Source organism: Phascolarctos cinereus, unplaced genomic scaffold, assembly GCF_003287225.1.
Source record: "Phascolarctos cinereus isolate Bilbo 61053 unplaced genomic scaffold, phaCin_HiC Scaffold_2;HRSCAF=192, whole genome shotgun sequence".
In the NCBI taxonomy this organism is placed as follows: Eukaryota; Metazoa; Chordata; class Mammalia; order Diprotodontia; family Phascolarctidae; genus Phascolarctos; species Phascolarctos cinereus.
Genome location: NW_027555625.1, coordinates 324,955,380 through 324,971,926, shown reverse-complemented (window position 1 = coordinate 324,971,926; position 16,547 = coordinate 324,955,380). Strand labels below are relative to the sequence as shown.

At 43.6% G+C, this 16,547-nt stretch overlaps 1 protein-coding gene across 1 annotated transcript in view; it reads right to left on the bottom strand.

The window, feature by feature from the left end:
* MTCL2 (microtubule crosslinking factor 2) overlaps positions 1-16,547 on the bottom strand; it is a 131,602-nt gene that overhangs the window by 35,828 nt on the left and 79,227 nt on the right. Inside the window, 5 exon segments of the mRNA XM_020998541.2 lie at positions 831-1,061; positions 5,139-5,264; positions 7,569-7,637; positions 7,639-7,704; positions 12,269-13,519. Of these exon segments, the coding sequence (XP_020854200.1) occupies positions 831-1,061; positions 5,139-5,264; positions 7,569-7,637; positions 7,639-7,704; positions 12,269-13,519 (1,743 nt within the window).

Below are 16,547 nucleotides of genomic sequence, written 5' to 3'. Positions count from 1 at the left end.
TAGGTCAAAAAACTAGCCATCAATTTTCTGGTAAGCAGGGGCACCCTCAATGTTAGGGCAAAGCACATCCTATCTCAATCCAGTCAAACTATTTGCAAAATCACAAACTGCCCAGACAAAGAAAAGAAATAGAAAAGCAGAATCTACAGCTTTATGTACAGACCTGATCATTTCACTTCTCTGTTCAGGAATCTTTAATTCATTTTTTCTTGCCTGAATACAGTTCAGGATCCTTTTCCTGCCACATTCAGTGCCCTCTTCAGTTGGGTGCCTGCCCTTATCTCTCTCTCTCTCTCTCTCTCTCTCTCTCTCTCTCTCTCTCTCTCTCTCTCTCTCTACATGGCAAACTGCATGACAGTAAAAACACTCTACATTCTCTCACTTGCACACCTTTGTTTATATCATGATCCTGTGAGGTAAGAACTATAGCTATTATCCCCCTATTTTTTAAGGTGAGGAAACTGAGCCTTAGGCTAACTTGCCCATGAGCAGATAGTATCAGAGGCAAAATTTGAACCCAGGTTATCCGTTATACCATGATGCTCCTAACTATAGAGATAATGGTGAGGGTAGAGGAGGGCAAGGACAGAGGAAGAAAGAGAAACAATAATAGCTAGCATTTATATAATGCCTATTATGTGCCAGGCACTATGCTGATAGAGAGGAAGAGAAAGAGGGAAAGAGAGAAAGGGACAAAAAAAGAAATGGGGGGAGGGGAAAGAGAGAGGGATACAGGGATGCACAGAGAATAATAAGAGAGCGTGGATAAGCATGTATCTCTGCAGCACCCTCCAGCCACTGAGTCCTGTGAGCTACAGGGTCCTCCATACCTCTAGAAAGTCACCTCCCTCACTGGGTAAAATCTTGCCCTGTCTCCAGCGTTTGAGGAACCACTTAAGCTTCATGAAAAGCAGCAGGAAGTTCTGCTTGAACTGTTGGGATTCCTGCACCAGGAGATTCTTCTCCTGGCTCCAAAACTTCTGCTCCAGCCTCCTCTGGAGGTTCACACTCTGCAGCTCAAACTCCCTCCGTAGGAGAGTCTTCTGTTGATCTTCCTTCAGCTGTAGAAACAGAAAAAGAAAAGTGAACAACCCTGATGCCACTTTTTTGATCTTCCCAGGCCCTGCCTCATGTCCAGCAGGCACACATATACATGGTGTGATGTGAGGGACACTTTATCCCCACTGGTCCATTGTTGCTGGTGCCTGCCTGAAATCTCATCTGCAGGTCATTCCCACCAAGCCTGGAGTAGTTATGAAAAAATGAACCTCCTTTCCTTTCTTGGTAGAGTTTGGAGACTATGGTTGTGTAATATTGTATATTCAGTCAGACTCATTTCAAGTGTGGGTTTCTTTTCCTCCTTGCTTCCTTTTTTATTATTTGTTACAAAGGGTGACTTACTTAAAGGATGGGTAGAAGGGGAAAGAATCTATTTGGAAATGAAGGTAATGTTAAAAACAAAAGAGAGCAATAAAAGTCACAATTGAAAAGGGACAAATAATAGAATGGCAGAGTCAGAAAGTACCCTAGTAAGTACAATTCAAAATGCTAGCAATAAGAGGGACTTTACAGAACATCTAGTCGCACTTCCTCATTTGAACAGAGGAATAAACTAAGATATAGAGTGACTGACTCAAGATCACAAATTAACTCAAGTTTTCTTCTCGACTTGAGAACTCATGAGTCAATATGAATGTGTTTACTCTTGGTAGAGAGGAAAAAAAGAGTTCCCAGAAAGGATGTAAAAGGGTTGGTCACCAAAGTCAAACTTTACCTTCTTCACAATTTTGCCAAGGACTGGCTCTGTTCCCCATCCCTCCTTCTCTGGGTCCACAGAGATCTCCTGTGTCTAAGACATATTGCCTCCCCTGACTCCCAGAGGTAAAATGTAGGATCATTGAATTAAGGGATAGAAGGATCCTTAGGAGTCCTGTAGTCCAGCCTTGTCATTTTACAGAAGAAAATTGGGGGGGGGGTCAAGGGAGGGAGGGACTTGTTCATGCTCACATAGCAAGGAAATAGAGGCAGAATGTGAATCCATTTCCATCGAATCCAAATTCAGTGCTCTAATAACTACAGCATTTTTATAGTGCCTGCTATGATTTAGAATAATAACCATAATATCTAACATTGATATAGCATCTAGCACAGGCTCTGCACTAGAGGTTTACAGATAACTCATCTGATCTTCACAGCCTTCAGAGGTAGATGATATTATTATATCCATTTTACAGTTGAGGAAACTGAGGTAAACAGAGGTTAAGGAACTTGCCCAGGGCCACAGAGCTGGTAAATATCTGATCTGGATTTGAACTCAAGTCTTCCAGACTCCAGGTCCAGCACTCTATCCAAGCAATGTAACCACCCAGCTACTTCTTTTCACTAAGTATCTAGAGCCAAAAGAATTGATGCTAGGGGCCCCAGCACTCTTCTAGACTGTGAACTTCTGCTAAGAACACAGAACACCTACTGTTGTTGTCTTCGGGTTGCATGTCAGAGCAACTGATGAAGAAGATGTTTCTAGAGGCTTCCCAATGAATTTTAGGGATTCCCATTACAGCAGCAGAGGGGCTACTGGGTGCAGCTATATAAGCAAGTACCCCGGCCTCTCCTTCCCCTCCCCTTCCCTGTGTTAGACAAAGAACCCAACCCCAGATCTCCCACCCTTTCCTCATGAAGAATTAAAAGTCACCTATATTCAGAGGTCTCTTAGTCCTCAAATAATTACCATCTCTACACCTGGGAGACCAGACCTTCTCATGGCCTGACAAATGTCTTCCTTGACAGATCTCTAAGTAGTATTGAATTCTAACATTCTTTGCATCAGTGTCTGGTTTCTAGCTCTGTGTTCTGAAGGGACACAGTTACCAGACTAGCTTCTCTTTCCAGTCACCTGGGAACCACCATAACCTCGGAACCATCCTTGACTTTTTCTCCCTCACTGCCTTTGTATCTAATCAGTGAACCAGTCCTGTCAATTTTACTGCCATGACATCTTTCCTATCTGGCCCCTTCTCACAATTCATGCATTTGTCTATCAGTTTGTCTCTCGCATGGACTGCAGTAATAGTGCCCTAAATGGATTACCTGTATCTAATCTCTCCTTTATTCTATGCAGGCTGCTGTGCAAATGATTTTTCTAAGGCTCAGGTATGACCACTTTACCTCTTCCCCTCTCTAAAATTTTCACTGACTCCTCACTGGCTTTATGTTATAAGAAAGTTTGCTCACTTGACATTCAAAGACCTCCAGAATCTGGATCCTGTCTACTTTTCCAGGCTTATTTCATGACTCCCCTTCTTCATGTGCTCAATATTCAGCCAAAATGGATTACTAGTTGTTCTCTAAGCACTATATGCTCCATGCTAACCAGCCCTGATTGTTGAAGTCCTTCCCTCCTTTCTTGAAGGACCAACTCTGAAATTACCTCTACCATTAAGCATTCCCTGTCTCCTCCCTCATCAAGTGAAAGTGATATCTCTCTCCCCATTTTTTGTTACTGATGCTTTAAAAAAAAAGCCATACATTGCTGTCATTCCCCAATATCATACCACAATAGAACCATCCCATATAAGAAAACAAAGCAGAGTGAAGTAAGCCCAGCCAAGAGAACAATGACAACCGTGCAAAACCGAAGAACTACAATTAAGGCGATGACTAATCAAGAGTTAAGAAGACTGATGATGTGGCATGTTCCCCGCCTCTTGGCAGAGAGATGGTCAAGAGATACAGAAAGAGACATTTTCAGACGCAGCTAGTATATTGATTTTGCTTGACTATAGCTACTTGCTATAAGGTAGGGCATTTTTTCAGGAAGGTGACGGGAGACTAGGGATAGGAGTAATACTAAAAGAAGAAAAGAAGAGAGCGGGACAGCTAGGTGATGCGGTGGAGAAAGCACTGGCCCTGGAGTCAGGAGGACCCAAGTTCAAATCCAGCTTCAGACGTGTAATACTCAACTAACTGTGTGACTCTGGGCAAATCACTGAACCCCAATTGCCTCACCAAAAACAAACAGACAAAAAAGTACCAATGAAACATTTTTTAAAATATGCAGAAGGAAATTCAGAAAGGACACAGACAAGTAGGGCAGTGTCAGTGTTGGAGAACTACTAGATTAAATATAACATATACTTTAAAAAATGAAAAGAAAAGGAAAAGAGAAAAAGTACAGTTATATGAAACAAACTGACACACTGACCAAGACTGACATAGATGCCTCATACCACATTCAGAGTCCATCAACATTGTATAGATAGGAGGAAAGTATATTTCATCGTCAGCCCTTTAGAAGTCAACATTAGCCATTGGATTGATCTGAGTGGTAACATCTTTTAGTGCCACCTCACTTTTTTTCACAGCATTTTCCCTGGACCTCTCCTTTGTATCTTTCTTACTCTGCCTTTCATTAGATTTATTTTGAATGAAAAAATGAATAAATGAAAAATCACTCATTAAGCATTCACTATGTACAAAGCTGTGTTCTTTCTTTCTATCTATCCTTCTGTCTATCTATCTACATGTCTTTTCCCCCATTACAATAGAATCACAGAATATTAGAACCAGAATGGGCCTTGGAAGTCATTTAGTCTACCTTTCTCATTTTACAGATGAGGAAACTGAGACCTAGAGAAGTGAAGTGTTTGCTCAAGGTCACAGCTAATAAGTGGAAGAATATAACCCAAACTCAGGACTGTTTTTACTCCAAGTCAAAACATAAGCAGCTAGGTGGCACAGTAGATAAAGAGTACTGGGCCTGGAGTCAGGAAGACCTGAATTCAAATCTGGTCTCAGATACTAGCTGTGTGACTCTGTTTGCCTCAGTTTCCTCATCTGTAAAATGAACTGGAGAAGGCAATGCTGAACCACTCCAGTGTCTTTGCCAAGGAAAAAAACACTACCCAAATGGGGTCATAAACTGAAACAAATGAACAACAACAAATATCACTGTAGTGATACACTATTCTATATCCATCTCCTTGAGATTTGGGTATGTGTCATAGTTATCTTTGCAGAAGATACCACCCAGACAGTTCTACTCCTTGCTCCCTAGGACACTAAAACTTTTGTCCTTAGACTGTGGCAAAGGAATTGGGGGCTGGCTGGGGTAGAGCACAGAACAGGGCACTGTCACTGACCTGGAAGATTTTTTGATTGAAATTCTCTGCATCCTCTTTACGCAGCTGCCTCTCTTGGGAAAGCTGTTCTTGAAGGCCCCGAAGGCTCTCATGGGCTTCTGAGAGCACCAGCTGTAGTTCTTTGATCTGGGGAATGATGATGTTGATGATGAGGATGATGATGATGATGATAATAAGAATAATGTCATATTTGTATAGCACTTTAAAGTGTACCAAGCACTTTCCCAACAGCAACTCTGCAGAGTAGGTATTGTAAATACCCCAATTTTTCAGTGGAACAAACGGAGGCCCAGATATAACCACAATGTTTAACTGGAGTCAAGCCCTGAGCCCCCAAGTGCTAATGTTCTCTTAGAACCAAGGCACACTGTTCACTATACTCTTGCCATGAGGGACAGACTCAAAGCCCTGTTGAAGTCTTCCTTCACTGGGAGATCCAGGGGACTCAGGAAAGAGTAAAGTCAGCAATCCCCGTCTTTTATCCTTAAACATTCCCCACAGAATTGTCCTGGGAGTATAGTGGTACCTCTGACCCCTTCTGTACAAAGCACATGGTCATTCTCCCTTTACTCTTTTCCCATTAATCTATGCTTCATAACTAGCCCTAAGCTAGCCCTAAGCCCATTTTCAATTTTCTCCAGCCCAAAGTAAGTTCTCCCTTTGAACCTCCTGCAACATTTACTGCCCACTCTACTCACTTGGCAACTAATCACGAATGGCCCAGTGTCACCTCTCATATTATGATTTCATACCTCACAGGCTTGTCTGGTCTCCCCAATTAGACTGTGAGCCTCTTGAGAGTCAGGATCTCTGTGTTAAATCTCTTCTGTATCACCACACACATGTACACACAATACCTAGCACAGAGCCTGAGCTCAACAAATATGGGTTGACCAATCAATCGATATTTATTAAGCACCTACTATGTGCCAAGTACTGTGCTAAGTGCTGGGGATACAAAAAGAGGCAAAAGACTTGTCCTCAAGGAGCTTATAATTGAATGGGGGAAACAACATGCAAGCAAACATACACAAAGCAAGCTATACACAGGATAAATAGGAGATAATTAACAGAGAGGAGACACTGGAATTATGAGAGGTTGGGGGAAGCCTTCCTGTAGAAGGTGGGATTTCAGTTGGGACTTAAAGGAAGCCAGGGAGGTCAGCAGTCGAGTAGCAGAGTGGCACGGTCAGACCTGGCTTTAGGAAAATCACTTTGGTGGCTGAATGGAGGATGGATTGGAGTGGGGAGAGACTTGAGGCAGGCAGGCCCACCACCAGGCTACTGAGGTGATGAGGGCCTGCACCAGGGTGGTGGCAGCGTCAGAGGAGAGAAGGGGGATATTCAGGAGATGGTGCAAAGGTGAAAGCAGCAGGCAAATGATTAACTGACTACAAACATGGCATTCATGTTGTTCTCCCTTTAAGCCTATTGACCCCCTTAGGTATTTGGATATTATCAATCCCAGTCTTGTTTTCTGTCCAGTACACTGTGCTGGAGCCTCATTAACATGCACAAACTGCCATCCTCAATAAATGCCTATGTCCCTAGCAGAGTACCCCTAAAATATATGCCTGTTTGGATATGCACCTGGGGAGCCTGAACTGGCCTTATGGGCCACCCTAGGAAATCATCACAGACCTAAGAGAAGGGCCCCAGGGGCACAGTGATTCTAGAACAGGTTCTGGGCAGCTCCAGGGCATATGCCCAAGTGGCAATCAAACCAACCCTATGCTCTAAGATCATAGACTTGAATCTGGAAGAGACCTCCAGATCAATTTAGTCCAACCCCTTCATCTTACAGATGAGGAAACAAAGGCCCAGGGAAGTCAATGAACAAAGTAATAAGCATCAAAGGTGAGGATTTCACTCAACCTTCCCAGAGCAATGCAAGACCCTTGAAAGCCAGCCTGAGTCCAGAGAGACCAGCTATGGATTTTCCAGATCTCAACTTATCCTGTACCCAGGGAAACCTCAAGGAGGCCTGCTAAGATTTAAGATAAACCTGAGAAAGGCAGCATGACTTGTAATATGTTGGGGCGAAACGGGACAACTTAACACTCCTTCCTCATAGAATCTCTTCCCTCGAGATGCAGCTCAAGTACCACCTCCATGAAACCTTTCTTGATCCCCCCCAACTGCTAATGACTTCCCTTCCAACCTACCTTTTATTTTAACTACTTTTAATTTATTTTGTATTTATTCTGTACATAGTTATGTTCTTGTCTCCTTCAGCAGAGTGTAAGCTCCTTGATGGCAGGGATTGTTTCATTTCTTACACAGGGCTTATACATTGGAGGCACTTAACAAATGCCTGTTGATTGACTGACTTTTGGGGACTGCTCCAGAATCCCCTCTAATGAGGCCTTGCCTGCTCGTCCTGGCGTTCCCTGCTCTAACCATTCCCAGGACCCCCTGGCCCAGGCGCACCTCAGTAGCATAGGATTCATTGTCTTCAGCTTGATAAGTCTTGTAGCTCCGGGTGAGTTCGGGTTTGGGGGTCCGGGTCGCTGCAGAAGGCCTCCCTGGCCCGGGGCTCCCAGTCTGGCAGGTCTCTAAAGTCAGGCTGCATGCATGGGCAAACCGATGAGAACAAACGAAAAGAGCTGGGAGATCAAAGGGGTGAGGAGAAGAACCCAGAAAAACAGACCAATGGGTATTCAAGAACAGCAGAAGCTACACGATGAGGAAAAAGAGGAGGCAAGGTTCCCCAATATGGCACAGGAAAGTAAAAAACAAAGTAAAAAAAAAAACGATGAGCAGTAAATAAGGGGACTGAGTTGTATGGGGGAGGGGAGTAGGAAGAGGAAAAAAGAGAGAATGGAAAAGGGGGGGGGGAATGTACAGACACTAACATGGTATCATGCAGAAGCAGAGGAAGGGAAACCAGGGCCCAAGGAGGCAGTGCTCTCAATAAAAGACCCTGTACTGGATCCCTCAGCCCATCTTTCTCCAGGACATGTTGAAAGGGAAAGCCCCATGCCCTGTACCTTTGGCTTCCTTGATCTCTTTTGAGCTGCAAGGACTATATTCCATGTTCAACTGATCCCATTACTTGTTTAGTTTAGCTGAGTTAAGACCTGCCTCTTAGAGAAAGAGATGAGAAAATAGAAAATCTCTGTTCTCCTATTTATAATTAATAATAATAATAATAATTAAAGCTGACATTTACATATCACTTTAATCCTTGCAATGCACTTTACATATATTTTCTCCTTTGGAGCTTATCAACAATCTTGTAAGGTAGGCAGGTGCTTTTCTCATTCTCATTTTACAGATTAGGAAACTGAGGCTCATAGAAATGAAGCGACTTGTGAAGGGTTGCAGAACCAGAATAGGTCTGACCTAAGATTTGAACCCACGTCTTATTAACTTCAAGTTTAGCATCCTGTACATTATGCCTCTCTGACTATGTATGCTGTTTGGGGGCAGGAAGAACAACACCTTCCCTCTCTACAGAGGCAAGAAGCTTTTAGAACAGGGGCACTTTGGAGAGGGGACGGAGCAACTGTTAACTTTGAGCTTTCATGAAGTTGGTGTGTATGACTGTAGTCTGAGTGTTGGTGTCTGTGACTGTAGCTCAGGCAATAGGGAAGCTGTAGTTCAGTGTGAATGTCACAGCGCTCGGGAGTGTGGGTGCTATATGTTGTAATATGGTCTGTCCTGTATGTGTGTCATAGGGAGTCTATAGGGACAAAGACTGTGTCCTGGATCATGGGAACAGCACATAGGAAGGAAATAGCATCAGAAGGGACCTCAAGGGTCATCTAGTCCCTTTGAGAGATGAGAAAACTAAGGCCCAGAGAAAAGTAGCTTGCCAAAGCTCATGCAGGCAGGAAGTAGCATCGCTGGCATTCAAACGCAAGTGCTCTGACTCCATTCTAGTGTTCTTCCCACTACACTGTGCCCCTCTGTCTGTAAATCCCCCTCAATCCTATCATGGTGCCTGGCACATAGTGGTACTCATACATGTTTGCTGATTGACTGAATGAATACATTCGCTCAGTTATTTAATATGCATTTATTAAGTATCGATGATGTGCCAGGAACTTTGATAGGCCCTGGGAATTCAGAGACAAAAATAAAACAGCCCTATCCCTCTACTGAGGACAAATGTAGACATTTAAGTAAATGCAGAGTAACTGGGATCGGGGAGGGCAGAAGGGCATTAGCAACTGGCCGCATGTAGGAGGTGGCTCAGGAGCTGAGTTTCAAAGGAAGCTAGGGATTGGAGAGATAGATGAGGAGGGAGTGAATTCCAGGCACAAGGACGGCCTGAGCCAAGGCAAGTGGGAGACAAAAGGTTATGTTTGGGAAACAAGTAGTTCAGTTTGGTTAGAACACAGAGGTCATGGAGAGGAAAATAGGTGATAAGCCTGGAAAGATGGGCTCCAGACAGATTTTGGAGGACTTAAAAGCCAAGCAGAAGAGTTTGTCATGTATCTTGGAGGCAACAAGGGAAACTTCTTCAGGAGAATTCTGATTGACATGGTCAGACCTGAGCTTTAGGAAAATTTATTGGGCAGCTTTATGGAGAATAGATTGGAGATGAAAGAGGCTTGTAACAGGGAGACCAATCAGGACGTTGTTACGATAGCCCAAGCAAGAGATGATGAGAGTCTGGACTAGGGTGGTGGCCCAGTGAGGTGAGTGAAGGATATGTGCCTGGTTCTTAGGCAGAGGTGACTTGCACCTTTTAATACCTAACAGCATTACCAGTAGTTATTAGCATATTAACCATATTACTAGTAATAATTACCATATTAATAGTATAGCCTTGAACTCTTAGGTATTAAAGTTATCTGCATTTGTCTCAAATCTCCAAACTAGACTATAAATTCTATGAGGACAGAGCATAGGTCTTATAAATCATAGATTTCTCCAATAGAATGTGAGCTTCTTCTTCTTTTTTTTTTTTGGTGAGGCAGTTGGGATTAAGTGACTTGTCCAGGGTCACACATCTAGTAAGTGTTATGTGTCTGAGGCTGGATTTGAACTCAGGTCCTCCTGACTCCAGGGCCAGTGCTCTATCCACTGCGCCACCTAGCTGCCCCAGAATGTGAGCTTCTTGAAGGCAAGAACCGTTTAATTTTTGTCTCTGTATCTTCAGCGACCTAACACATATTAGGCATTTAATAAATGTTTGTTGATTGTCTCTTGAATGAATGCATATAATGAGTTAGATGTTCTCCAAATGTAGCTACTTAGAAAAGCTACATGAATTCCTTCATATCACTACAGAGGGGGTTCCTAACCTAGGGTCAGTGAACCTTTTTTAAAAAAATGCTTGAAAAAAAATGCCGGATAACTATTTTGATATAATTGATTTCCTTTATAATCCTATGTATTTTATTTTATTTTATGCATTTAAAAACATTACTCTGAGAGGTCTATAGGCTCCACTAGATTGCCCAAGGAGTCTATGATACAAAAAAGTTTAAGAAACCCTGCATTAGGGTATCCATGACATAACGTTCTATCCTACCTCCTTCCTTCTTTTCTTTGCTTGTCCAACCTTCAAGGCCCAGCTTCTTCCTGAAATCCACCTCTACTACTCTAGCCCCTATTAACTTCTCTCAGATCTAAACTTCAGTAACATGTAGAGACTCATAACTTAAGACTGGAACTTATCCTGTCTTATATTTCTCTCTGAGTGGCCCTCTGTTAGTCTCATCTTACTAAAAAGTTTATAAGATCCCCGAGGGCACAGGTTTTGTGTTTTAGAAATCTTCCAACAGTGGGAGGTACACTGCTGGGCAAAGAGTAAGGGCTCCATAAATGCCCATTGAATGATTCACCCTGTAACCAGTTAGTTCAGCAGGTCAAGATGACAGGATTCAGCTCCTTACAGGCCTGAGAGCTTTGTTCTGTTCCTCAAAGTTACCATCTGCACATTGGCCCTTGGCCAGCTCTCTCACAAATGCATGCCATGATCAGTAGAAGAATAATCAGGGGAGGCTCAGTATTATCCAACATGGCTAGTGCTTCACCCTGAAGTGTTTTACAAATGTCTGCTTAATGAAATGGAATACCAGGGCACTGTCCTGGAGCGGGAAGTTTGCTTCTTCTTAAAACGAATTTTTTCAAATGCTTTGAATATTCAGTGGTACAGAGTCCTTCTGAGACACCAGGCATTTAATTGGCCAGAGAAGCATGGAAGTTCAGGCAACTTTGGGTCCCCAGCTCCAGAGGCTCAGTGAAAAGGTTTTAGGAATCCAGACACTGAGGAAGGTCTATTGGCACTGAGAAGTACAAGCAAGGCTTTCTCGACTTAGTAAGGACCTTGATACAGCCCCTTCATTTCACTTCCTAAAACTTACCTCATTTAAAACTGGTGTGTCTTTCTTTAAAACAGTCCTTTCTGTTTTTCTGACCTTGGGAATGCTGCCCTGAGGTCACCTGGAATGCTCTGCCCCCCCCCACCTGCTATTCATATGCCTTCAAGGCCCAGCTCAAGCCCAACCTCTTTGATGAAGGCCTTCCTTCCACAACTCTGCTAGCTTTCCATAACTCTCTAAACTGCCCATTAGCATGAATAGTTACAGAAACCAAATATATGCTGCCTTATTCCATTTCCAAAGTATAACCAGGATCTTGGGAACTAAACTGTTAGTTCCTCTAGGTAAAGACCTACCACAGGGCAAGGCACAAAAGAGGTGCTCAGTGAACAGGATGATAAGATCACACACTTTGCACTAGAATTAGCCCTAATATTAGCCCAAATCCTGTCATTTTACAAAGGATGTAACTGAGGCCCAGAGAGGGGAATGAACTCGTCTGAGGACACACCAGTAATAAGCCAAAGAGCCAAGTTTTGAATCCATGTATTCCTACTACCAATCCAGTGTTCTTTCCACTATATTCCATGGACACACATTGATTACTTGAATGCCCACTTCATGCACCTACAGGTTGGACAACATCCATACTATCAAATCATTGGTGGTACCACAGTATAGTGTATATAGTATGTCCCATTTCCCTGTAAAGGAACAGGACAGTGAAAGAGGAAGGTATAAGTTGGTTTGGGTTCTGTTAAAAAGCAGAAAATGTTAGCATGGCAAAGAAACCTGTAATTGTAGTGAGGAATACCCTCCACCTGAGAGAAAGAAGAATGACCTTCATCTTACCTGGAAGTCAGACCCATGCTCTTTGCCCAGAACTTCCTTGGGGGAATCCTGGGCCCCTGGGGTTGGCAGAGAGGAGGTTTCCGTAGACTCTTTCAGAGAGTCCCCAATGCTATCTACTTTCCTCATGAAGGTGTTCAGCTCCTGTTGCAGAAGCCCAAGCCTCACGAAGATAACATTGATAAGTTTGGAATCACTGGGGCTCTCGCTGTTATCCAGGGACTCATTCAACATGAGGTCTGCACAATCATTGTCCAGGCATAGCTTGAGGCTAGATATGAAGCCATTGGCATCTGAAATTAATACATCGATAGCTTTGCTGACCAGAGCAGCCTGGTCCCTGATGCTAGGCAAAGCCTCCAGGTCTCTGGTTTTAAAGAGCTTGGTGAGGTGGGGGTCAGGTAGCTTTGTGACGCCATTGTCCACTGTCCGCTCAGGGTGGCCTAGAGTATCGTTCTCTCCCCCGATGGGCACTTCCCTCCAGAGGGTGGTGGGGATGCACTGGGCAGAATCCCCAGCCTCAGCATCTGTCTCAAGCATGGGCCGCACGGTCTGACAAGAGGCCAGGTCGCAGCGCTGCAGGTTGGAGAGCAGGACCCGGTTCTCATACTGCAACTTCTTTACCTTCCCACTGAGCTCACTGATCTGGATCTTGGCAGTGGCCAGCTCCTCCTGAGATGGCTCACTGATCACCGAGCAGCTGTCTTCGGACAAGGTGACGTCCAAGTCATGTTCTGACTTGTACTTGTTCAGCTCATTCATGAGAAGTTTGTTCTGGTCTTCCAACTCAGCAGATGACCTCCTCAGGAGCTCGGCTTCCTCCTCCACAAACTGAAGGTGTCTCCTCAGCTCAGCCAGGCTCTCCCCAGACTCCCCACCACAGTTTGTGGAAGAAAAAGCAAATCGTATGTCAGGGCCAATGTAGTCCTTGTCACCCTGCCCTTTCGTGTCTTCCATCTCCGCCCTCAGCCCCCGATTTTCAACCTCAAGCTCAACGATCCTGCGGCTCAAGATGTTGGCCTCTTCTTCCACCAGCTTCAGATGTACCTTCAACTCAGCCTCCCTCGAATGAGGTGAGTCAGCCAGCTCCTCCACAGACAAGGAGCTGTCCAAGTCCCCGTACAGAGACCGGTATTTGACCAGCTCCTCCTTCATGCTGTCATTTTCCTTAGCTAATTTAGTGAGCTTCTTGCACATCAGGGCTGACTCTTCCTTGGCAAAGTGCAACTGACACTTCAGATCTGCGTTGTCCTCCTAAGAGCCAGAAACAGACATAGAATTAAAATAAAAAACCCAAGAATGTTACCAGTAGAACCATGTTTGGCTTGGTGGCCTACTGTCTCATGTCCTGACCTGCCTGAGTTATGGGACCTAAGGCAAGTCGCTTTGTCTCATTTTTCTCATCTGTAAAATGGGGATAATAACATTTTCTGCCTTCACTACAGGGTGGTTGGGGCAATTAAAAAACACTGAGACAATTTGTTTAGTACTTTTCTAATGCTCCTTTGAGTTTATTTTATCAAATGCACAAGTTATCTCCCATAGCTGGACTGTTCCCCATCCACCTTTGCCTCTGGAACTCCTCAATCCCTTTGAGACTTGACTTGTACAGCCTCCACCAAGAGCACTTTCCTGATCTCCCCAGGGGTTGGTTCCCCTGAACCTATCACCGTCCATTTATCTTGCATATACTGTGTATTCATTTACTTATGAAGATGTTGCATCTTCTACCCTCACCCCCAGCAGAATGTAATCTCAGAGGGCAAGGACCAGATTGTTTTTGTACAGTCAGTCCTGTTGTAATGCATATTTCAAAAATGCCATCTTGTTCCAATGTGATAGATATATTTGGGAACATTTTGAGCATAATTTGAAACAATGAGAATGAAGAGAACTACAGCACTCCACAACAACTCACAAGCTGTAACCCTTCTGAGGCCTGCTTCCACATGCAAACTTTAGGTCTTTATCAAGATAATTGGCCATATTTGCTATATATCATCTGGTGCAGTAGGAGGTGGTCTGAGCCACCCCCGCCCTCACCCTCTTCCACCATGCCCAGAGTATTTGGTCGGCCCAACTTGCTTGTGTAGCCCAGGTACAAGCCAAGCAGCAGCCCAAGGCCACAGAAATGGCCATTATTTATTGGAGTATTTATATATTCCGTAACTTTTAACATGTATGTAAAATTGTGCTACTGGTTTTCATTACATTCTTATCATTTTTTTAATGTGTCACTCATGAAGTTTTTAAGTATCGTATTCCTAAACTCATTTCTCCCATAAAATCTGTGGTTTTTACTGCTTGGTTTTGCATAGCTCAGGGTTTTCTAGGAACATATATGTTGAATTATAGCAGAACTGACCATATTTGTATCCTGAGTACATAGGACATAGTAGACACTTGATAAATTATTAAATTATTAGCATTATTAAAATTCAAATAACTCCCAGTCTACATCTCTAGCCCTAAATCTCTCCTGAAATCCACTCTGTTATCACATTTGTTATAGATATCTTGACAGATCTTTTACAGTTTTTCATTTCTTTGTTGTCCTCCTTCCAGTTTTATCCTTAAATGCTCTCAGAGGGTGACCTGACTTAGCTGGGTCTCTCAGGGATGACCTGATTTAACTGAATATCGTCATCACCATACTTTCTATAAATTGTTTTCTTCCCTCAATCACATTTCACTATTTTATGAGGCATAATCTTCCATAACTCTTCTCTAAGATTTTATAAACAAGCTAATACTCTAAATTGATGTCCTTGGCTGCCATAGTTCTATGCCTGGTAAGATGATTGTTTGTTTTTGCTGTTTACTGACTGAGTAGTTGATAGGCCTTTATGACCTCTTTGTGACTTGGGGGAGGGGAGGGGTAAGGAAAAACCTGTAATTTCATTAGAATTTCCAGTGAGGAAACTCCCCTACAAAAGTAGATTGTTTCCTATTCTGTAACTTACAGCATTAGAAAGTTACCTGGGCCATTGAGAGGTTAAGTGTTCAGGGTCACACATCCTGTATGTCTCAGATAAGGAACTTAAAGCCTACGTTTTCCTGACCTGGATGCCATCTCTTTATCTATACACAACATGATCTTATACTCAAAATCATATGGAGCTGCTGGGACTTGAACCCAGTTATGTAATTGAAATGGTCCCTATAGAGACAAGACTATAAAAGGAGCAAAATGAGGCAAGAGCATGGATAATGGGAGAAAAGGGAGGGGCAGAAAGACTGTAGATCTGAATGAGGATGAAGAATAATTTAGGAAGAATGAGGCAGATGGAGAGATCAAAGGGCAGGAAGAGAACTTCAGAGCTCAAGAGCAAGGAGAGAGCACAGTTCTGGGTATGGTCTAAGATGTATCCTCTCTCCTGGATGATTAAGGTGGAGCCAAGGTCAAAGTGTTGGAGTCAAGGAGGTGGACGGAAGGCCAGGGTGCTAAAGGGGACATGACACTTTCTGTTTCCTGGCACCTACGGAATCCTGCTTCCTTCTGGTGGACAGCTCATCCTTCTTCATTTTGGGTGGCTCCTACTTTCAGGTCCCTTGACAAACTAAGCCAGTAAGAGAGATAAGTTTTCAGACCTTCCTCCCACAATCACTAGGCAGCATCTGAAGGTGCTGGTATCTAATTATATCACTTTGACATGATCTTTGTTGCTGTAATCTACTGTCCTCCCAATCATATACCCTCTTTTCTCAAAGGGTTTAGTACCTGACTCAGTCTTCCTTTCAAATCCAACCCCATGCCTGTATATTTAGGAACTTCAGTATTTAAGTACCAGAAGTAGAAAATGTGGGAAAGGACTTGGTTAGATAGGAGTCCTCTAATGATAGTGCAGGGGTTCCAGAGGATACGATGGAAGGAGGATGGAAAGTAGAAAATGGCAGGACTGAGTTAGATAGTGAATGGGAAGGAGAAGGAAGGGAAGAGGAGTTTCAAGGCAGTGACTCTAAATCACTGGGATCACTAAAGGAGAAGAGGATGTACAAGTCTGTTGTCATTGGACTGGAGAAGTGCCTTCCCAAGATCTCAAAGCAGGCTAGGCCAATGGGTGAATTCGGTAGCTTTGCCTCTGTGGCCTTTACTGTACGAAGCCAGTTTAGACTGTCTGTCAAACCTTCTAGACCCCATATCCCTGTTAGCAAAGGCTATGGGGAAACTCTCTGTAGGCTCTGAAGTGCCAAGCCTGAAGTACTTAGGACTCACTTCCTCCAGGAAGCCTTCCCATGAACCTTCACCTCAAAATGTTGACTTCTCAGTTTTGCATTCCTA